The 22,920-nt window shown below is 46.7% G+C and overlaps 1 protein-coding gene across 3 annotated transcripts in view; it reads right to left on the bottom strand.

The window, feature by feature from the left end:
• HMGXB3 (HMG-box containing 3) overlaps positions 1-22,920 on the bottom strand; it is a 558,172-nt gene that overhangs the window by 183,352 nt on the left and 351,900 nt on the right. For all 3 annotated transcript variants that reach the window (XM_086931317.1, XM_086931319.1, XM_086931318.1), the window contains exons 14-15: positions 16,605-16,736; positions 15,364-15,548 (exon numbers count right to left, since the gene is read on the bottom strand). In XM_086931317.1, the coding sequence (XP_086787443.1) occupies positions 15,364-15,548; positions 16,605-16,736 (317 nt within the window). The remainder of the gene's footprint in view (positions 1-15,363; positions 15,549-16,604; positions 16,737-22,920) is intronic.

Consider the following 22,920-nt stretch of genomic DNA (forward strand, 5'->3'; position numbering starts at 1 on the left):
GTTTTATACAGCGCGAACATGACCCTTGTGGGTATCAGAGTGCTGTACAAAAGATGAAAGCATGAATAAACTCCGTACAATAGAGGTCAACATAGTGAAACAACAAGGAGTACACAATCAAGATCAAGGACCTGGTAGAGGGCCACACTAGAACAAATTCTCCTCCAGTGTTAAATATTCCTGTAACATTCAGCAAAACAAACAAAAGTGAGCTCGACAACATTTTTACAACATAATAAAATAGGTGACAAAACTGTAGGGTGAGGGCCCTAGGGTGAAATAAAATAACAATTAACAAACAAATATAAAATAAATGGAGAACGATATGTTGGGATAAATGTCAAGTCTGTCAATAAGGGGACATGTAAAAAATGAACACGACGATGCAGTTAGTGATCACTCAGGAAAAACAATATGGCCTGTTTTTTGAAGTAGGCAGAGGAAGGATTGGCTCTAATCTCAGTAGGAAGAGTGTTTCAAATTCTAGGCGCAAGGCCAGAGAAAGCACGTTTGTACGTACTTTTCTTCTTGAATTTGGGTGGTGTCAAGAGAAGTGTGGACGTAATTCTTAAGTTCCGACCCGAGCCAGAAAGAACAAGCTTGTTCGTCAGATAGGCGGAGTGTTGTGATGCAAGGCTTTATGCGTGAGGCAAGTTATTTTAAAATGAATTCTCGCTTCAATAGACAGCCATTTAAGCTGAACAAGGTAAGGTGTAATGTGATTGTGTTTTTTGAAGCCTGTGATGAGTCTGGCTGATGCGTTGAGAGTAGCTCTGAGAGGGGCCAATCTTGCTTTAGGCAGCCCCGCAAGGGTCACCAGACCATATTCAAGTCGAGAGATCACCAGGGATTGTACTGCAGGCTGTATGTCTTCGGTCGGAAGGAAAGGTTTGATTTTCTTGAGGGTGTTAGGATGAAAGTCGGTACCCCTAATAGTGGCACTGATGTGAGCTTGTATATTAAGGAATTTGTCCAAAGTAATGCCTAACGATTTAGCGGAATGAACCACCTGAGGGGGCAGTTCAGGGCTTTGATTTGCTTTAGCCAGTCCAGGGTAGGTGCAGAGTGATTGCGTGGGGCAATCAGCAGTAATTCAGTTTTGAGGGTATTCAGTAAAAGATGGTTCTGTGCTAACCATTGTTGAGTTTGCGAAAGAGCCTCTTTTAAAGTTTTAATTCATGTAGAGAGGAGACCTTTAAGTAAAGTTGTGTGTCATCCGCCTACATGTGGTAGTGAATGTTAAGATTGGCTCAGAATGACAGTGAGAAGTTCCATAAAAAGGTTGAAGAGCGTGGGCGAGAGTGCGGATTCTTGCGGAACTCCAATCCTGCCCTGGGTAATGGAAGCAAGGGACTGGTTAGGTTTAATCCTTTGTGTGGGGTTATGTAAGAACGAGGTAAACCACTTAAGGATCAGTCCCGCTAGACCCATCCTACGTTGAAGAAGATTAATCAAGGTTTCATGTTTGATGGTGTTGAATGCTGAAGGCAGATCCAGAAGGATCAGAACACAAGGGACATTTTGATCCAGGGCTTGCAGGGTGTTATCCAAAATGAGCGTTAGTGCAGTTCAGTACTATGCCCTGCTCTGAAACCGGGCTGATAGAGGTCCAGTAGTTGAAATTTCTCTATATGACTGCAGAGCTGCTTGTGAACACATTTCTCGAGCAGTTTGACTAACGTCATGATGTTAGTGATAGGTCTGAAGTTGTTGGGATCAGATAAATCTGAGTCGGGCTTCTTCGAGATGGGAGTGACTTGCCCAATGAATAATCCGCTACCAAACAGGCAGAATGGCCAAGTTGAAAAAATTTAGCAGGAAAAGGATCATTGAAGTGATTGGCCGGTTTTAGAGTTGCCATATCGTGGAGTAATTCTGTGCAATCTGGCAGTATAAAGGAATTCCAAGAGGCGTCATTTTTGAGAGAACAACAGAGAAAAGAGGAGACTGCCGAGGGAACCCCAAGCTCCTCTGGAGATGTGGTGAGGATTAGGGTCGGAACCATGGGAGTGACAGGTTTGAGCTCCAGTTCAATTTTCCTAGTTTTTTCAGAGAAGTGCACTGTGAAGTCCTCCCCGCAGGAAGCAGAGTCACGGAAGACAGGTTTGGGTTGGAGGTGTGGTTCACTTGCTGTTTGATGATTTCAAATAGCATCTTGGGTCTGCTTTTAGCACCGCCCAGCTGCGACCTGAAATGGTCAGTTTTAGCAATGCGGAATTTTTTATTGTAAGCGCTTCTCATTTTCCTTAGCTGATAAGAGGCTGCTGGTGGAAGGCTCGTTTCTCCAGGTCCTCTCTAAAAGACCAAGTTTACGGCGTTTGTCATTTAGGAAACCATTAAACCAAGGTTTGGATTGTTTGAGAGGAATCCTTTTAAGTTGTTTCGGCGCCATGGTGTCAAATATATTAGCCACAGTGCTAATGTAATGATCCGAAAGATCATCCAGGTTAGTCGTGTTATCTTGTGGTGCATGTCTTGAATGGCGATCTTGAAACCCAGAAGGATAGCTTTGGCTAAATTTGGGTTGGTGGTGGAGGGAGCCATGTCTCAGAGAGGAATGACAGGTCCAGGCCTTCAGAACAGCGTATGTTCCACATTTCAATAGAATGCTTAGGGAAGAAGCAGGCAATGGTATATATACAACTGAAGTGGTTGGTGGTGGATAGAGTTTATGGGGGCCTGGAGAAAAGTAGAAGATATGGCATGTGTGAGTATGGGCAGCGGAGATGTGAGCTGATGTGCTGCAGGTGAAGTGGCAATGTACACGCAGAAAGAGCCACCAGCAAAAGGGGTGGGGGGGAGGTAGGAAGGATAGGCTTCCTTTGGAGTTGCCAGCATCACGTCAGTTGCGCATCTTCAGAAAGGTTGCTATTTCCAGGAACTGCTAGATGGGTAAGGTGGCACCTCCGGAGTGGAAGCATGCACTTGCTAACAGCCTCGCTCCCACAGAAACCAGGAAGCTGTTGTCCAACAGAAAAATGGCTAAATAAAAAGAAAAAGACAAATGAATTGAACTAAGGAAAATTAGAACAGAGAAAGGCTGGAAAACCTCAGAAGGGGCACATATAGGAAATACAAAGGTAAGATAAAGAAAGTAAAGCTGGCTAAAATAATGGGTCTGAAAAGAGTCAAGAAACCCTTAGTCAGAGGGCTGAGGCCAAGTATAAGGAAACAGGGCGCTAGGTGGCGCCAAACCAAGATGGCAGCACTGGTGTGAGGCTCTCGCCAGACCGAGCACTATCACACGATCCTACATCATCCTGCCTAGTGAAAACGGCCTGACTTTACTCCCAACTAGTTCCTGACACCTAGACGAACACAGCGGTGCCTGAATTGCCTTCTACGGACGGCGGGAACTGATGCTCCGGAGCAACTGACCTTGAGCGGACCCGGGCGCTGGAGAGGGAACTTGCGGTCGGCGGAACGTCCAACCAGGAAAGACCGGTGCCTTCAGGCCTGCACACAACGGCCGGAAAGTCTCTCCCGCTCCGAGGTCCAGATTAGCCCCAACACTTGGCGCTGTCGTCGGAGGTGCAACCCTGCTCGCGGGAGAGGTACGTGTGGCCCTGTTGCCCCCCCCACTGCCAAGAGCGGGACTGTTTGACGGCGGTCCCGGCGCGCACTGCACCCCCGAAGCCTCAACATCCTGCTGACCCCCCCCCGGTGCGCGGCGGGTACCGGAGACTGCCACAGCCGCGCCAGCTGCAACGCGCCGGAGCACCCAATATGCGGAAATAGTGCGGCATCATCGCCGGCTCCTTCCCGAGGCACAGGCACAGTCTGCACTCCAGGCCGCGGCTGACGGCCTACTAATTCGGGACCGGGAGGAGCCGCCTGTACTCCGACGCATCCACGGGGCTCTGCCCATTATTACCTGCACCTCCAGGACACCTCGCAGTGTGCACCCCATGGCCCCCCCGCTGACCCTCTACTAAACCCGCCTAGAACTGGGGCCCATCTGGCCAATTTCTTTATAGAAGTACCCTCCTCATCTGACCAGCTTGGGGCAAATACACCATCCTTACTGGAGCACCGTGGTTCAGCACCTCATTCGCAGGTCAGCCTCCCAACTGTACTCAGCTGACCCAGTCTGGACAACACCGTGTGGAGCCGGCACTAAGTGAGGGCTGGGGATCGCGTGCGTCCATCTTGTACTCTGTGTAGGCCCTGAGGAACACGTGGCAATCGCGACGCCCGCTGGCCTGGCCCCCCCGAGGCCTAAAGTGCGCCCGGATTACAGGCTCTTTCGCACCTGCCACCCACCAGTTTCTGCTGGCCCTACTGCTGTCCTCGCCCTACGTCCTGGCGTCCTCCTCAGCCGCGATATCGCGAACTCCTCGGCGCGAAATGGGCCGCAACGACGCAAGGCAGTCCAAAATCCCCTTTGAATCCAAAAAAGCGTCCAAAACGCCGTCGGAAAGGGCGGACAGCCCTACCGCCTCAGCACCCCAGGAAGAGGACTGGAAAGCACTTCTATTGGGCATGAGACAGAGCCTTTCCTCAATTGATGCCAAAATAGACACCATCAATACACGCATGGACAGCGTCGTGGCGAAGCTTGAACACCATGACACTCGCATCAAAGAGACGGAGGACAGGATCTCCGTGCTGGAGGATGGTGCTACTTCCTCTGCCAGACAAGTCACACAGATGGACAGACTACTAAAAATAATAGCGGACAAGAACGAGGATTTGGAAGCGAGGTCCCGACGCAACAACGTCTGCGTCCTTGGCCTTGCAGAATCCACCAACACCGGAAAGATGGAGATTTTCATTGAAAACCTTATGGTGGAGTTGTTTGGGAAAGAATCCTTCTCTCCGCAGCTCATAGTGGAGAGAGCTCATAGGTCTCTCGCTGCACGACCCCCTCCAGGGGCCCAACCACGGCCCATTGTCGCCCGCTTCCTCAATTACAGGGACAGAGACGCGGTGCTTCGCCGGGCAAGGGAGATTGGCACAGTCACTTATGGCAACGGGACGCTCTCCTTCCCTGACTTCACCCCTTCAGTCCAGGAAGCCAGGCGCAAATTTGCCGGGGTGAAGAAGAAACTCCAATCACAGGAAATTCCATATGCCATGCTATATCCAGCCAAACTGAAGATAACACACCAGGGCACACAACATTTTTTTCAAAACCCGCAGCAGGTGGAAGACTTCCTTAAGCATCACAAAAAAGAACGCGCCAGGAATGAGGCTGAGTCACAACGCTCTAGGTCACAGTCCCCAATGTCTCAACAGGAGTAACGAACTGAGATGCCATCCTGATCACGATGATGCTGACCGCTGAACATAGTAAGACCGGACTCTGCATTTCAAGGTGAGGTACATGTACTGCTTTAAATCTCACTGGACTATGATTACGCAAGTGCTCGGTCACCCACCTCCGTCCTGCTCACGACTGCTGGGTCCATACGTGGCGTCTAGTGGGTGAAAGTAAGGAGGTGGATGGCAGGTCTGGTGCCCCTGGATCTCCGTCCCCAATGGGTGATTCCCTACAAACCTTTGTCCTATCTTTAGTTTTGGGGTTGTTAACAGACGGGAGGGGGGTGGGTGAACTAGATGCCCGGCCAGTTGGGGCTGCCGGTGTGGGTGGGGACACAATCCGCTCTTATACTGAGACAGCAAACGAGCTGACCACACAGTTTATGCATAACACGTCTCATGCTGCAACGGTACTGCATCGCCGGCCTGTTGGGGTTGCCGGGGATGTTGGGTACACTACTTGTTTTAGTTCCGACAGCGTAGCCGCTGCGGATATTACTGGGGAAGGGGGAAATTCTGAGACTGGATTGCTACGCAAAGGAATTGGATTTGTTACTATTGTCTGTTTTCTGCTGAAAGCTACATACATATGCCACATTTTCCTTTTACGATTGGGATGGGAGACGTAACTGATTCGCAGCCAGCCCTGCAATTCCAACTTGTAGCATGGAATGTTCGCGGGTTAAATGACCCGCGGAAAAAGCGGCAGATCCTGGGGTATTTGGATAGACAGGGAGTATCTGTTGCAATGTTACAAGAAACTCATCTGGTGCCAACTGCGACCCCCTTATTTGCTTCCCGATGGGCCACATGCAGGGTGTTCTCATCGTATTCAAATTACTCTAGAGGGGTCACGATTCTGGTCAAAAGAGGCATGGGATTTACCCCGTTTGGTACTGAAATAGACTCCAATGGCAGATACTGCATTGTTTGGGGGAAGCTACACTCACACACGGTCCTATTTGCCTGTTACTATGGCCCCAACACAGACGATCCGTCTGCGCTCCTCACCATGTGGGGCAAGATACAAACCCTGGGCATATCCCACAATCTTGGGTGGAGACTTTAACACTGCATTGAAACCTGCAATGGACAGATCACACCCACATTCTACCCATTATACACACACACAACGCGCCTTACTGGGTATTGTGGAAGATCATCACCTGACTGACACGTGGAGGCACTCGCACCCATCTCTTAGACAGGGCACACACTTCTCCGCAGTCCACTCCACTTGGGCACGCATTGATTATGTCTTCCTCTCCGCTGGGCTCACCCCATGGCTTGTCAAGACACAACACCTTGCCCGCACCCTCTCGGATCACTCGCCAGTCCTTCTTGCCCTGCGCATTCCCCTAGACGTTTCACCATACCTGAATTGGTGCCTCAATCCCGCGCACTTAACTGATTCAGCCTTTACAGCAGACCTAGAGCAGGACATAACAGAATTTTTTGACCGTAATGTCAATTCAGTCTCCAGTCTCACTACTGTCTGGGAGGCATTTAAGGTAACCGTGCGTGGCTGGTGCATTTCCAAAGGGGGAGGGGTACTCAAATCCCTGTGCGGTGACTTGCGGAAACTGGAGGCGGAAATAGGCAAACTTGAGCGTGAAATTTCCCTGGGGTCGGGGGGACACACAGATAAAGATCAGCTACGGGACAAAATTAATGAATATACTGAGGCTGCGGAGAAAGAATGCAAATTTCTGGGGAAGCCACTTACAGCACGCATATACGGTGAAGGCGACAGACCGGGCAGAGCGCTCGCTTCTGCAGTTAGACCACCTAGACACAATAATTATGTCACCACACTACACGATAGCCACGATATGCCCCAGAGGGACCTCCCGGGACAACTCCGGGTCCTAACTGATCACTACACTGCACTCTACACCTCCCACAGACAAGCACCGCTTGACCTACCAACCTATCTTGACGACACTGCTATAGCCTGGCTTGGTCCGACCCAACAGAAGTTTTTACACCTGGAAATAGAGGTGGATGAAATTAAAGACGCTATTATGTCCATGAAATCAGGCAAGGCCCCAGGCTCGGATGGCCTACCGATAGATTTTTATAAAACCTTTCTACACCTACTGGCCCCAATTCTAAAAAATTTATACTATTCGGCCCTGGAAGAAGGCATTTTACCAACTAGTATGCGGGAAGCCCTGATTGCCTCCCTGTTAAAGCCAGGTAAGTCACCGGAACACTGTGATTCGTACAGACCCCTCTCATTGTTAAATACTGACGTCAAAATACTAGCGAAGGTCTTGGCGACCCGCCTGAACCTATTGATGGAGCGCTTGGTCCTACCGGACCAAGCAGGCTTCGTCCCGAATCGTGCCACCTCCCACAACCTTCGCACCCTTCAGGCAGTGCTACAAGATATAGACCCCAGATGTGAAGCAGCCGCGGTTTTCCTCGATGCCACGAAGGCATTCGATTCTCTGGAGTGGGACTACCTTCGGGCACTTCTGGAACGCATGGGCACCCCCTTTAGTTTTATAGAGTGGATCCGCCTACTATACCATAAGCCGCATGCTGCAGTCCTATTGAATGGAGCCCGTTCAAAACCTTTTGAGATTCGTAGGGGCACTCGACAGGGGTGCCCTCTCTCCCCTGTCCTCTTTGCAATAGCAATTGAGCCTCTAGCGGCCAAACTCAGGCAGCACCACAATCACCGCTCCCTCATCTACCCGGAAAGGCAACTACTCATATCATTGTACGCCGACGATATGGCACTCTATATTCACAGGCCACAAGAAAACTTGAACCCTATCTTACACGAGGTCACCAAATTTGGCGCCATCGCGGGAATACAGATAAACTGGGCAAAGTCGGCCCTATTCCCTCTTACGGACAAGACCCTGCAGTTCCCTCTTGACTACCCGCTACTATGGGAAAACGAAGAACTAAAATATTTGGGGATCAATATCACTAGGAATAGGGAAACCCTTATTCGTGCTAATTACGGCACTGTCCTTGATAAACTGATTGATAGCGTCACTAGATGGATCCACCTCCCTTTGTCCATGGCAGGACGTATTTCCCTAATCAAGATGGTGGTACTCCCGAAGATGTTATACCTCTTTACCAACATACCATACAGCCCAGGAGCACACTTCTTCCGGGCCCTTGATTCCCAGTTGTCTAGACTCATATGGGGAGGGAAACAGGCCAGAGTCGGGCTAAAAACTCTTATGCTCCCCTACCACCAGGGTGGATTTGATGTGCCTAATTTCCGCCTTTACTATGACTGTGCGCAGGGCCATTTTGCCACTTACTGGCTTCACCCCCCTCCCTTTATGGCTCACCTGGCTGTAGAAGATGGATACATGAGACCCAAAAAACCATCAGGCTACCTCTATTCGGAAATCCGGGTAACTGACCGTGACCCCACAACAGTGGACTGCACGGTGCAAGCGTGGCGCAGGATAACGACGCGTATGGGCATTGCCATTTTATACTCCCCTCTCATGATATTGGCACACGATCCTAGACTAAGCGTTGCCCGCGAAGAAATAGGTCGCAAAATGCTCACTAAATTGGCACTTCACACGTGGGGGGATCTGTACATACAGGGCCGATTCCGGACGGCGACGCAATTCTTTGGAGCGCATACACCCTCTGTCATGGACACATTCCTTTATACAAGATTGCGACAGAATGTTCGGGCGGTCACCCCTGACTTCCCTGATGAACCGGAAACCGTAGCTCCATTACATGCTCTTCTACACACTGATACTCCGACACATGTAGTCTCCATGCTGTACAAACACGCGTATGCGGCCTCCAACCCCCCACCCCTCAGAGCTAGACAAGATTGGGATGAAGACCTCGATGCCCCTCTCTCGGACGAACAATGGGAGGAAAGCTGCTCACACACGAATGCAGTAACCGGCAATGCTCGCCTCCGTCTGGTACATTTTAAATTCTTGCTCTGACTTTACCATACACCCGCCAAATTGTGCCGTTTCGGTTTGCGAGCGGATGACCGCTGTCTTCGATGCAAGAGAGCTGGAGCTGACTTCATTCACCTAGCTTGGACGTGCCCGGCTGTGGAATCGTACTGGGTGGAGGTTTTTAAAGCTATGTCGGATATGGTAGGAGTGGCAATCGCACCCTGCCCCAAAATAGCACTACTGGGACTTTCTTCTTTAGCGCTTCGGAATCACCGTAAATTCTTCGCGCTAGGATTCCTACTGGCAAAGCGCCACTTGGCCTGCAGATGGGGACGAGGACGCGCCCCCAAATTCAAGACTTGGCTATATACTATGTCTACTTGGCAGGACCAACTTCACAATTACGCTGACCTATTGCCCCACAAAATGCGTCCGAGGGACCTATGGGGCCCCCTCACTGCTTACCTCCTTCAAACTCAAGATGACGAATCAGAAGGGCCAGACCCGCAAGTGACACCGGTTCGAGCTGAGCTCACAAACACACCCGGACGTGAGCCTGACCCTCGATGAGTTGGCCCTATTAGGCTTCCTTCTCCTCCCCTCCCCCAGATCCCAGCCTACCGACCACCACACTGCTAACATAACTGGTTACTCGGGTTCTGTTGGGAGGTTCAGGGCACAGCCGCTGTGGCAACTTCAAGGATAACCCCAGGTCAGTACGCCCACACAGACTGTTTGGGGGCTTGCTGGTCGCTCTCCTATCCCTCTCGGGACACTTACCCACGAGTTCGCGCAAAGCGTAATACATGGCATATACACGAGTAGCGCACTTTTCAGCTAACAGATGCGGTTCCAAACTATACTCAATCCATCCCCACTACAGTTCAAATTCGCCATTAGGCTTCAAGGCACTCTCAATCCGCTTCCAGTCTATTCCAATGTGGAGATCATTCCACCCACTTGCTCTGCCCTGTAAATTCCTCTATATCACATACTATGTATGGTGGCCACAGTGGGGGAAGGGACTAGACACATTGGTCTTCCTCAGTTCCACTCTCAGTTTTTTTTTTTTTTTGTAGGGGGGGGGGAGGGGGGGGGGGGTGAGAAAAACACAAAAAGAGACCTCAACTGTTCAGTGTTTATTTCGAGATTTGTTATGGGATTTACTTGCAAGATGACAAGTCATGTTACAGCTTTTATCATTTTACAACGCGGCCGGCCCGGATGGGTTGTAGGCGACATGCTGTGTTAACTGATTACGCCAATCCATATTGTACATGGCAATTTTTACATTACACACGATTGCTGCCGGCCTGCCATTCAAGGTTGTAGGCATGAAGCTGTGTATTAACCTTTTGCGCCTAATAAAAGTCTTGGAAAAAAAAAAAAGTATAAGGAAACAAAAAGTGGGCAGCCCAGTGACAGAAGGGTCATGACAAACTAGTAATGCTAGCGAGTCTGCACTCAAGACAGGTAAGGCGGTATCTCTGGAGCAAGGAGCAAGCACAAGCTTCCAGTCCTGCCCACAGAAACCTATGCTTGCTCCCCCCTCTTAACGTTTGTACGCTGGAAATGGATTCTACTCCTCTGTTTCCATCTCCTACGCAGGTCTCAGAGTTGTGTTTTTATTGGGATTTTAAAAGTAGTCATTGTCCCATCAAATTCCTTTTCCTTTTGGATCAATGCCACCATACTGCCTTCAAGTTGCCACATGCTCTTTTCAAAATGTTGTGCCTTTCGTTTGCTTCAATGTTGATGGATACTCTTGTTCATGTATTAAGCAGGACAACTTTCTCCTGGGCCTTTCTCTGATCTCAATCTTCTTTGAGAACCGAGTCAGACTATTTAGGCCTGGGAACCATTTGACTCTTCTTTAACCAACTCTAAAACATTTTTTTAGTGTTGACGTCCTTCGACTGCTGAATATCTTGTCGTCAAAGAAGTATTCTTCATCTTAGAGTTGAACATAGTTGGAGATGTAGACCTACGTTCAAGAGACATTGGCGACTCAGGCTTTTTCTACATCAAAATAATTTTCTTCAGCACGTCTACAGTTGATGTGCACTCTAGACCAGAACCTTGAAGTTGCTCATTATGAGCTTTTTTAATTCCCTCAGCTTCATTTAACGCCCTCTCTTTCAGAAAAAACAAGTTCGACACATTCTATTCCTTTGCCTGTGCTACGGCGCAATGTACTAAGCACTGTTTTTCACAAAACTGAATGGCCCTGGGCTTAAAATTGTTGCATGCCTTACAGCCTTCGCGCTTATGGTGCTTGGAAAGGCAAGCTTCTTTTTGTGCCAGTTTACTGTAGCACTTCAAGCAAAACCGTATATTCTCTTGCTTCACCCCTTTGAGGTTGAGAGATTGCAAATGGCCTGAAACATGCATTCTCAAACTCTCCTGTGGACTCTTGTGGTTGAGGAAAAAAGAAAAACCTCTCTTCTTGATTATTTTGATGTCTGTTTTTTCTGCTTCTACTCTGATTAGTGCACATTTCTTTTGCTCCAATAATTATTCAGCATTGAGCTCCTCCCTTCACTTCTGAACTCAACCGTAGAAAAACGGAATCTGAAGGTAGTGCTTAAGTACCGAAGAATTCTAAACATACATTCAAAATCAGTGAACTATGATGTAGTTCCATATAATGTACTGTAAATAGTTCAGTTGATGCTGTAATGTTCCTAGCTTTGCACTTCTCATTATTTATTTCTGGTATGTTCATCAAATGTAAAATGTGTTTGGCATTAATTGCATATAACTATTTTTGATCAAAATTACATGTACAATTAACTATTTGCTTTGTTAGCAACTATAAGATTGTAACATGTAATGCTATGGATACGGTCCCCATCTGTGAACGGTGCTAGGCATTTATTACATGATATCTTTGAAAACAATGACATGCATAATATAGGAAAGTGTCTCTTTCTGACATGGTCACCCTCTACTTTTTGATAAACCGGGACGGGTTTTAGTACCCAGGAAGTAGTGGCGCTCAAGCAAAGTAAACGTAATGTGTATAATTGGCTCACAAAATTCAGAATAGTGCTAACAGGAAGGGGAAACCCTCAAAACCCCTCAATCTGTATGGAAAACCACACAACAACAACTAAGCAGAAGTCCTGTGCACACATTAGGCAAAAAATAATCCAATAGATAAGTGTTAGAAGCAAGATAGGACAGTCCCACGAAGGAATCTTTGTTCTTAAGCTTGTCTTTTAATCGTGCATCCGGTACAGTTTACAAAACAGCCAGCTATATCTTATTTTATTAAGCTGTCAGTTTTTATTTGAATTTTGTTTTTTAAATTGTGTGTTATGTGTTTTTAAAACTTGTATTTTTACTTGTCTTCTTTAAAGTGGATAAAGAAAAGTATGTCAAAGTGTTGATGAAATTAATGTTTTGTGACAAATAGATTTGTGGTATTCTGTACCTTAAGAATTTAACATCAACTGTTTTTAATCACAACAAAACATATTTCATAAAATAATAAATAGTTTGCCATATTTAATCTTTTGGAAAGGGATTTCTTTGCTTGTTATTTGGTGCCAAAACCTGCCTGTCTTCACCAGCTTTGACAATCGTGACCAACGACTCGTCATACCACTTACCTGCTTCCAAGAACCCAAGGAGACTACCAGCCCTTCACATATTGCCAGCAATCTCCCTTGGAGTAGAGGAGCTGCTCCCCTGCAGTCTCCATAGGCACCGAAACGCAAAGCCAGGTCTACAGAGTTGCTGCTCACCGGCCAGCACGATGCAGCAGCTGCCCAGGAAGATGGCCCTATGCTCCTGAGAGGACACCAGGACCAACATGAGCCGGACAGGACTAATACCGGAGGTACAGGACTTCTTGCAGCAAACACTGTCTGTGAGATTCCAATCCGGACTCCCACTGCACCTAGACCGAGCGGCCGGTCAAGGGACGTCAGCACCACAGGCACCCACGTACAGAGTGGCCCAGCAGTCCTGATTTTCACACCCATAACCGGAGAGACCGACAACTGCAAGGTTCCAGGACACACAGAGCCCACTCTGCACCTGAGCGCCCCAGTGCGGGTAATGAAGAACTGGCTGTTCCCCTATGTGACCCAAGCCCCCCCTACGGGGAGCTCCCGGATTTGTCCCAAAGTCCCCCTCTGCAGCCTGTTTCTAGGTGCCCCCCTTTCTTTCCACCAGCATTCAACGCACAGCTACCAACCCGACCAGCACTTCTGCACCCGGACTCAACAGGGTAGGGAACAAGTAACTGCTAGTGGTATTTTGGACCTTGGCCCCCTACGACCCTAAGTCTCGAAGGAGACCCCCAGAAACCGATCACAAATAACTGTATGCAACATATGCCTTTTCTCCCATAGACAAGCACTGCTGCATAAAGACTCAAACTATTTACCTACCTGTAAAAATTCATATCAGCAAAAGTACTTACTTGCTAACAAAGTTCTTGGTATCAAAACGTATATAAAAATAAGACTTATTTTTCCAAATTGGTCTCAGAGTTTATTCTTGAATGTGTGTCTTATTTATTGCCTCTGTGAGTGCAACAAATGATTAGCACTACCCTCTGATAAGACTAACTGCTCGCCCACACTACCAGAAAAGAGAGCATTTGGGTTAACATTTTTGCCTCTGTAAACCATTTGGAGTTTGCCTGGACTCTTTACACAGTGTACCTCGTTTTTGTACACTATATAAAGAAGCAGTTTCCTACATACAAGTATTCGTTATGTTAGCAACTACAAGATTTTACCAAGCGGCACAGTCATCGCTACTCCTGTTAGGTCTTAAAAAGTCTTGATCATACACACACTCCTTTTATATACTCTATAATTGGTGTTTTCAGACTGCCATGTGATATACTTTTTTCTGAAGAGACCCTGCCCAAGATGGTGCTCTGCTCTGATGTTTTGCTGCATCGCCACACAGCGCAACCTTTTATGGAATAGACTTCTCGCTTGCCACTCTAAAGACAACTGATGAACTACCTTGAATACTAGGCTTTGCTATAAGTTGGCTAAAATTGTTTTTGAATGATTCCTAGGGATCCACCATTTTCAGTAACACCCAGATTACCATGGAAATAGGGTTTGCCTTGGTGAGCATTTTTCCCATATCACACCAGGGCAGTGATATTGGAATAGCATGCAGAGGTTAGGTTTGTGAAGAGGATGGGGGTTTGGCAAAGGAGACCCCTCTTTAGGTCAGTAGCCGAATGACAGCACTGCAGCTTATTGGGAAGTGGGATTCTGTGTGTGGGTCATGATTGGGATATTCAATTTCCGAAATCTATGGTTAAAGATGGCATACAGTTGTTAATCGGCATCAAGGTGACTATGAAGTAGCACTCAGAAAGGTTTAAGTACGGGTAACTTAGGCACACCACCCAAGGAATATATTGATTCCGCAGGAGAGATGCAGACCGGTCACTGACAAAATCTAAGTTATCAGAGTATTTGGAAATAAAATCTTCAATCATCATTAATCCATAATATATGTGTGGGTCCCATGATTCACAGATTTTGGACATAGATTAAAGGCGGTTAATATGAGGTCACCAGGGTGTCTTTTTCACTGTGCCCCAATGTAATGCTGTTAGAGTTCTGGGCCATCAGGTGTCGCACAAATATAGTAAACTCACATGTGGTGAAATGAAAGGGTGACTGTGGCACAGAGGGATACAGCTTAACTATGGGGTAGCAGTGAAAAGCCTAAAGTAGAAACACAGAATTCCAATGTGGAGATGTGTGTGGCTGCATATCAGGTAGTTTATAACTGCAGACGAAACCCCCCTAATAATCATTAAGCTGTATTACTCAAGAAAACGATATCATGAACTAGACAGTTTTTTTTAAACTGTATGTCATTTGCTCAACCACTGTTCTATAGAGACGGTGCCCTAAAGCCTTTCATGTTGTGGTATAATGCATGCTATCACTTGATGTATAATTTATCCTATACCTTACACTTTTTAAGCATTAGTTAATTTTTTTTACAGGTAGTGGGATGGCACACACCTGATCCTGTTGTGAGGACTTCCCCTTTTAAGAGGGCAGGATGTTTGCCTTTCTATGTATGAAAAATTAATAAAATTGTTTAAAAAGTTAAAGAAACACTGGCATTCCTCCAGAAGCAGAGTGGGGGAAAACACTACCATATGTGCTAGGCTTAGTGCTGCGTAGTCGGAACTTACCTCAATATTTTTCAGTGACAGGGCATTCTCCATGTTGCGCTGGGCTATCTCAACCTTGGGTGCAATCCCACAAACGCCACAGATCATGTCATTGTAGTCTCGGATGGTGAGGCATTCAAAAGCCCAATAAGAATTGGACAGTAGCTCGTGCAGAATGAGCTCCTCCTCAGGGCACAAGTTTTTCTCTGGAAGTCAATAATTAAATAGTCAACAAAAAGAGCTGCAAGCAGATTTTTAGGCACGAGTGTGAAGAAGAATTAACCTGTATCTTCATAAAGAAAAGAGGGAGACATTCTGTTACTAGCAGTAGCACATGAAAAATATGTTTAGCGCTTCTACCGACCTATGTTAACTATTCGAGTTGGCTTTTCATGGCTGGACCTGATTTTATGCCCAGCATTATAACTGTGCCGAAGATGATTTTGAGTCTAATGTGACAACTGTAAGGGCAGCCCATTGGGGAGATTTAATGCAGCAAGGCAGTACTTAATTTGGGCCGGTAGTTTCCGGTGCTTGGCACCTGCACCGAATTGTCAACACCGGTGCTTGTGTCCCTCTGCCACAAGGCGGCGCTGTCTGGCTAATTTAGAGAGGACCACAACAGCAGCTAAATATTAATTGAATATACATTAAAAATAACTATTACCTGCCGCCCAAGTAATTCTTATAAGTTTGGGGGGTCTGAAATAGTCTGAATTTTCACACTTTTAGGGGTGTGATGGTTAGTCGTTTTTTTGTTAGCATCATTGGCAGCATGGCAGAGGCAATGTGTAGTTCAAGCTGCAGTGGCCTCCTGGCGAGAGCTCTGGCACTTATTTAACAAGTTAAGCACTGACAAGGTAATCTCTCTGGAAGATATCAATGCAGTAGTATCTTGAGAAGTGTTGCAACAGTAAGGGGAGCAACTTCCAATATGATTTCACAACAGTAAAGGCATTTTCCAGTGATATGTCACTGCGATTTGAGAGCTTTGCACTTTTGTTTGTGATTTCATTTGGAATCTCTTAGTGCAAAACATCTAAAATTCTATGTTATTTATTAGTTTCATGCTTTCAGTAACCAGAATGTGTTCCCCACCAACACTTTACAAAACGCTACTCTCATGCATGCAACACGACTTTACTAGGATACTTAAAAGCAACCAGGTGAACTGTTAGAGAGGAACCAGAGAAGCAGGGACCCGACAATGAATGAGGGACTGGATAGGTGATAGAGAAAAGCAAGATTCCGCATATACTGACCGGTTTGCTCTTGCACAGATCCCAGGATGCTTCTGACAGCTGTGTTGGGGTCCTCCCCAAGCTTGAGGTGATTTCGGATGGTGAATAGCAGGTCCAGGCTCACCAGGAGTTTATTCCCCAAATTAAAAAGACCTGAAAATTAGGGACAGCAGCAAGAACTTAATAGAGGGGACAATAAATTCCTAGTCATAACAGCAATACCCTGACCAAAAACCACTATGCAAAACATTCAGATAATAAAGATGGGCTGTGCAAAACTTCAGCATATTAAATACAGCACCAATGCAAATGTCACTCCTTAAAACACAGCTATGCATTTGTAGGCTTGTAGGAGGGCTAGGTACAAGTACAACTTGCACCACCATAGATTTCAGATGTAATCAGTGATGTAATATGTGAGGTCAAAAGCAGAGCATCACAGAAGTGCAAGCTATACTTATGTCAGTCACATATGACTTGAGAAATTTTCAGCTTTTTTTTTTTAAACAGTAGTGCTTTTCAGTGAATTAATATGGTGTTTCTTAATGTAAGTTAAAGTTCTACTATCTTCCCTACATTTTAATCCACTTTAACCTTTGTTTTTTTCAGTGAATTTTTACAGGTGTTTTGTAAACTAAGTCATATTATGATACGTTTGCTGTCAACCCGTTGACGCAAAAAGGGCACATTAAAAAATATTTCATGCCCCCAGTTGTTTCTTCCCACATAACCGCCAGGGGGTCAGGGTGCCCCTACCTGCCCTCTACTACTTTTTCTCTTACATTTTCAGGATACAAAGCTCACCTGCCCTGTAATGGCACCCAGTGCATTTCTTTCATGTTGCAGCAAGCCAATCAAATTGCTGTGACTGTGAATCCTTCAGGAGCCAGCTGGCCGAGGAGAATTAAAAAAAGCACAGAAACCAATAAGATCGCTCCAGTTATTATTTTTTTTCATTTGCGGTTTCGCAGGACTCTCGCGAGTGTTCGAAGGATTAACTGTTAATATGTTTATACATTTTTAACCTTAATTTCTCAAAACCTAATTAACAGATTTACACTAAATAACAGAAAAGCATGCTTTCTGTGAAAGGATCCAGCTATCTGCCACATTCAGTGTAATTCTGTACAGCCGTTTTCTCTGCATTATTGTCACATTTATCCTGTGGAAAATGCACAACGAAAAAGCGTTTTGGGCACCTCCCTTTTTCTTAGTCCCTCACCTGACCTATCACCCCGAAATGTTTCAGTAAAGAGCTGAGGTGGAAGAACTTTTTGAGGGGAAAGATTCTTGAAGATTTGTTAAACGGCCAAAGTTATTGGCATAGCTAAATACGCTCTTCCTATGGTAACTCAGACTCGCATATAAATGACAGTGGCTGATGACAGAGTGGCCTGTAGATGTTACCAGTACCACAAAATGGCAATACAGGGCAATTTTAGACATTACCCACTATATGTGTCCATATTACGTGCTTATTTTGGGGGTGATACCTCAAAAAAGATGCTTTCTTTAAGTTGAGCCAACTATCAGCAGAGACTGGAATTAGAATTTTCAGATTTTGCTCACCTTGCAGGAATACAAAGTTGATACAACAATGGTAAGGGACCGTGGATTACTGCAATTCTGTGGTTCAACATTTATTACATAATTATGTATTTCCAGTGTTTGCCACACAATTTGCAATGAAACATGAACAATTGGCAGATTTCAGAAAAAATGTTTCTTGTACAAATGGATACAGATCCAGACAGAGAATGAGCTACATAGCACTGGTGGATACCTCTACTTGCTGATTCCTTACCTGTTGAATATCCCAAGATACCACACTGGATCTAGAAATCTTTCACTAGCTCTCCCACATCGGTAGGGGTGACGGCTCTCTCTCTGCGCCAAAAGCAACACACCACTATGTTGTCACTGGAGCCATAACATAAAGCACCCACCCCGGCGCAACAATGTCTGTTTCCCATCCATTTTCTTCCACACCCATAGAGGCAGAGACAAGGAAATGATGATCAGTTGAAAGCAGTGAAGTGCAATAAGCTAAATAGGAAACATTTTAGTATGCTCGATGACCATCCTTAAGAATGTGGAGGTCGGTGGGATAAGTGAGAAATCAGCAGGTTAACAGAGTATCTACCAGAAAGATCATTACAGAAGGTAAGTAACTTTTTCTTCTGATGGATAGTTCTACCTATAGATTCCTCATCGGTTAAATAGATTTCAAAGCAGTACCTCTCTCAGGTGCTGGGTCTGAAGGAAAGGTCAGGTTGGCTTAAATCCAGTGGCAAAGTGAGCAAGGCTGATGAGAGCTGTTAGCCCGAAACCGTTCCCAGGATGCTTGTTTCTGGTCCAGGGAAGATGTGGCTTGGCAGTTCGGGCTGGACTGTTCCCATGAGACAGGGTCAAGACTGATTTGCATATAGCTGTATCTGAAATGGAGTGATAAAGTGAGCTAAAGAATGATGATGGATTCAACCCAGATCTATGACTGGGGCTGAATGTTTGAAAAGTTTCAGCGCTCCGTCCATCATCTCCTTGTAACAGCATTGAGGAACGTCTGTCATTGTCTCAAAACCACAAATAGAAGCAGTAAGAGAGGAGGAAAAGCATTGGCAAATATCCCTGGCTAGTTAATCCATAGTGCATTGCCTTTGGACTGTGGGTATGGTTACCTGGATACAAAGTTTGGGCATTTTACTTATTTACAGTTGCAACAGATTTATTTAGGAAATTTCCCATCACTTGAAGTACTGGTGGAGGACTTGCGGGTGGAGTTATCACTCATGGACTTGCTGCCGCATCATGCTCAGGACGTTGGCAAATTCATTGTCCACCCCAGGAGGTACTCTTTTAGTAGGTGAATTTTGCAATGGACAGCCTATCGCCAGATGTGCTTGGTGACTAAGCGAGCTGAGGAGACCAAGTTCCCGTCTGCTTCTGAAGGTAAAATATGACTGTGGTGTTGTCCGTCCACACGAGGACACCTGTACCCACCAGATGGAGAAGGAAAGACTTCAATGCAAGTTGAACTGCCAGGAGCTATAAGTAAATGATGTGAAGGCGATGTTGTTTGGGTTACCAGTGCCCTTGGACAGTCAAAGTGCGCAAATGTGCTTTCCCCACCCCAAGAGGGAGGCATCAGTTGTGTTGGTCTCCTGTGTAACTTGGTCAAGAAAAGGCAATCCCTGCAACAGGTTTTTAGGGTTCCACCACAGCAAAGAATGGCAAGTGTGGCAGATCACCAACACTAGATCTTCCCAGTGACCCTCCACTGGAAATCATTCCTGCACTAGGCAATCCTGCAAAAGGTGCATTTGCAGTCTTTTGTGATGCACTACTGCAATGCAGGAAGCTATCATGCCAAGGAGGCGCGCAACTGTCCTGGCTGTAACCTAAGTTGAGGTTTACTCCTAAGTAAAGCTGAAATTGTCTTGGTTGGGGGTGGGATTTTTTGACATTCACAGTGAATCTCAATTTGTGTAGAAGGTGAATAGAGGTCTGTGCGTGTTTGCGGCATAGTTGGCAGGTGGAACTCTTGATAAGCCAGTGGTCCAGATAAGGGAAGACGTGACTGCCCTGCCGATGCAGGTGTGCATCTACCACTGCAAGGCACTTTGTGAACACTCAGGGAGCTGTAGGTATCAGGACGGGGAGTACTTTGAACTGATAATGTTTCCCGCTGACCACAAACCTGAGGTAGCGTCGAAGGGCTGAGTGTATTGGTATTTGAAAATATACTTCCTTCAGGACGAGAGCGATCATGATGTTGCCCTAGTGTAGGAGAGGTATGAATGGGGACCGTATGAATATGTTCTGAGTGGATGTATTTGTTGAGGGATCTTATGTCCAGAATGGGCCTGAGGGAGTCATCTTTTTGGGGAATTAGGAAGTACAGCGAGTACCCTCCTGAGCCTTGGTGTTTGGGTAGTACCGGCCTGATGGTGACTTTCTGAAGGAGCGATTGCACCTCTTCTTTGAGCAGATTTATGTGCTATGCTGAAAGCCTGTGTTTGCGGGGTGGAATGGTAGGAGGTGTGTGGGTTAGCGCCAGACTGCAACCATACTTTATGATGTCCAGCACCCACTGGTCGGAGGTTATGTTTTGCCAAGTGGGGAAGAACCCTTGTAAACTGCTCTGATAGGATTTATGTGATTGGGGCAGGAGCGGAAAGTCCAGGTTAGGGGACTGTGGTAGCTGTTGCTTTAGGGCAGGGGCCCTTACCTCTATCTCTGGAGATATTATTCCTACAGGTGCCTCTACCTGAGGGTGACTGGGCCTGTGGTCGATTGTATGCCGTGGAGAAATCAGGGGAGGCTTGTTTTGTGCCTCCACCGAAGAGAGTGCAATATAAGGAACCTAGAAAAGTGGGCACTTGAAGGGCACCCATAGCCTTATTTGTCACAGTATTCTTTTTAATCTTTTCAAGGATTTGGTCCACCTGGGGCCCGAAAAGATGTTGACTGTCAAAAAAAGGGGCCTCCAAGCTCGGCTGTACCTCTGATTTGAACCACAATACATACAGCAAAACATTGTGTCTGAGGAGGCGGCTTGAGTTGATGCCATGAGCAGTAGCGCAACAGTACCAAGAGTGTATTGTATGGTAGTGATGGAGATGAATTTCCCTTCAGAAGCCAACTCAAGCCCTCGTTCCCTGGGTTCCTCAGGGAGATACTGAACGAGTTCCTCCATTTTATCTCAACAAGCGGCTCTGTCGTATCAGCCCAAGTGAACTAATCAATTGGGAATACACCAGTAGTTAGCAGACTGCGCCGCTACTCTTTCCCTGCTGTGTTTAGTCTTTTCTCTTATCATAAGAGGGAAGAGGAAATAACGTCCATTCAGTTCCCCTCAATAGGTACCTCAATAATCACAAAAGAGAATGGACACTTGTATCTACAATAACCATTGGTTATTACTTGACAACCCTCATAGACGCTGTGATTTTGTTGTTGCGGTGTATCTTTTATCCGCCCCTTCTCTAGCGTCATGGCATAGTCATCGGGCTGTCAAGTGACGTGCTATATGCCTGCCTCACCCGAGGCAACCTCTGGCAAGTGTAGAAGTGTCCAGAGATAATTAGGACTGTTCCAGAGGAATTGACAGCAGTGCCAATAAGTGGGTATAAAAGCAGTGTTGTATCAAAAAAAACAAAATTTATTATAAGAAAATGCACACTGTAAATTAAAAAAAAGAAATAGTGGTATACTCGGTAATCGAGTTACAGGATTAGTATATAACTCTATCAGAAGGTCAACATGTGTCAGCTCTATATGGCCCGCAGGGGTCTGTAGAGCTTTCGTCAGGACAAACAAAAAAGGTTGATACTCACACCATAAGTGCAGTTTTCAACAAGCATTTACAATGCAATGGTTTTGCCTTTGTTAAAGTTAGAGCTATTGGCATTGCTCTTGACATTATTTTTATTTATGTTTTTTTTAACATAAATAAATAGCATTGTCATTTACAATGCCACTAGCTTTATCTCTCGCAAATGACACACACAAACACACACAGAGCCCCCCCACACCCACCCACACAGAGCCCCCCACACACACAGCCACACAGAGCCCCCCACACACACAGCCACACAAAGCCCCCCACACACACAGCCACACAAAGCTTCCTACACACACAGCCACACAAAGCTTCCCACACACACAGCCACACAGAGCCCTCGACACACACCCACACAGCACAAGCAGGCAACAGGGGCACACGGAGGCACAAGCAGGCAACAGGGGCACACGGAGGCACAAGCAGGCAACCGGGGCATACGGAGGCACAAGCAGGCAACAGGGGCACACGGAGGCACAAGCAGGCAACAGGGGCACACGGAGGCACAAGCAGGCAACAGGGGCACACGGAGGCACAAGCAGGCAACAGGGGCACATGGAGGCACAAGCAGGCAACAGGGGCACATGGAGGCACAAGCAGGCAACAGGGGCACGAAAACGGAGGCACAAGCAGGCAACAGGGGCACACGGAGGCACAAGCAGGCAACAGGGGCACACAGAGGCACAAGCAGGCAACAGGGGCACACGGAGGCACAAGCAGGCAACAGGGGCACACAGAGGCACAAGCAGGCAACAGGGGCACACGGAGGCACAAGCAGGCAACAGGGGCACACGGAGGCACAAGCAGGCAACAGGGGCACACGGAGGTACAAGCAGGCAACAGGGGCACACGGAGGCACACGCAGGCAACAGAGAGGCGTTTTATGTAAAGAGTGTGTGCGAGGACTTGGCACGGGGAGTTGTTGCGGGAGCTGGTTATTAAAGAGCAGGACTGAAGATGTTCTAATGTAAATGAGGTGGGACAGACGGCCGGAGA

Source organism: Lissotriton vulgaris, chromosome 7, assembly GCF_964263255.1.
Source record: "Lissotriton vulgaris chromosome 7, aLisVul1.2, whole genome shotgun sequence".
Taxonomy (NCBI): Eukaryota; Metazoa; Chordata; class Amphibia; order Caudata; family Salamandridae; genus Lissotriton; species Lissotriton vulgaris.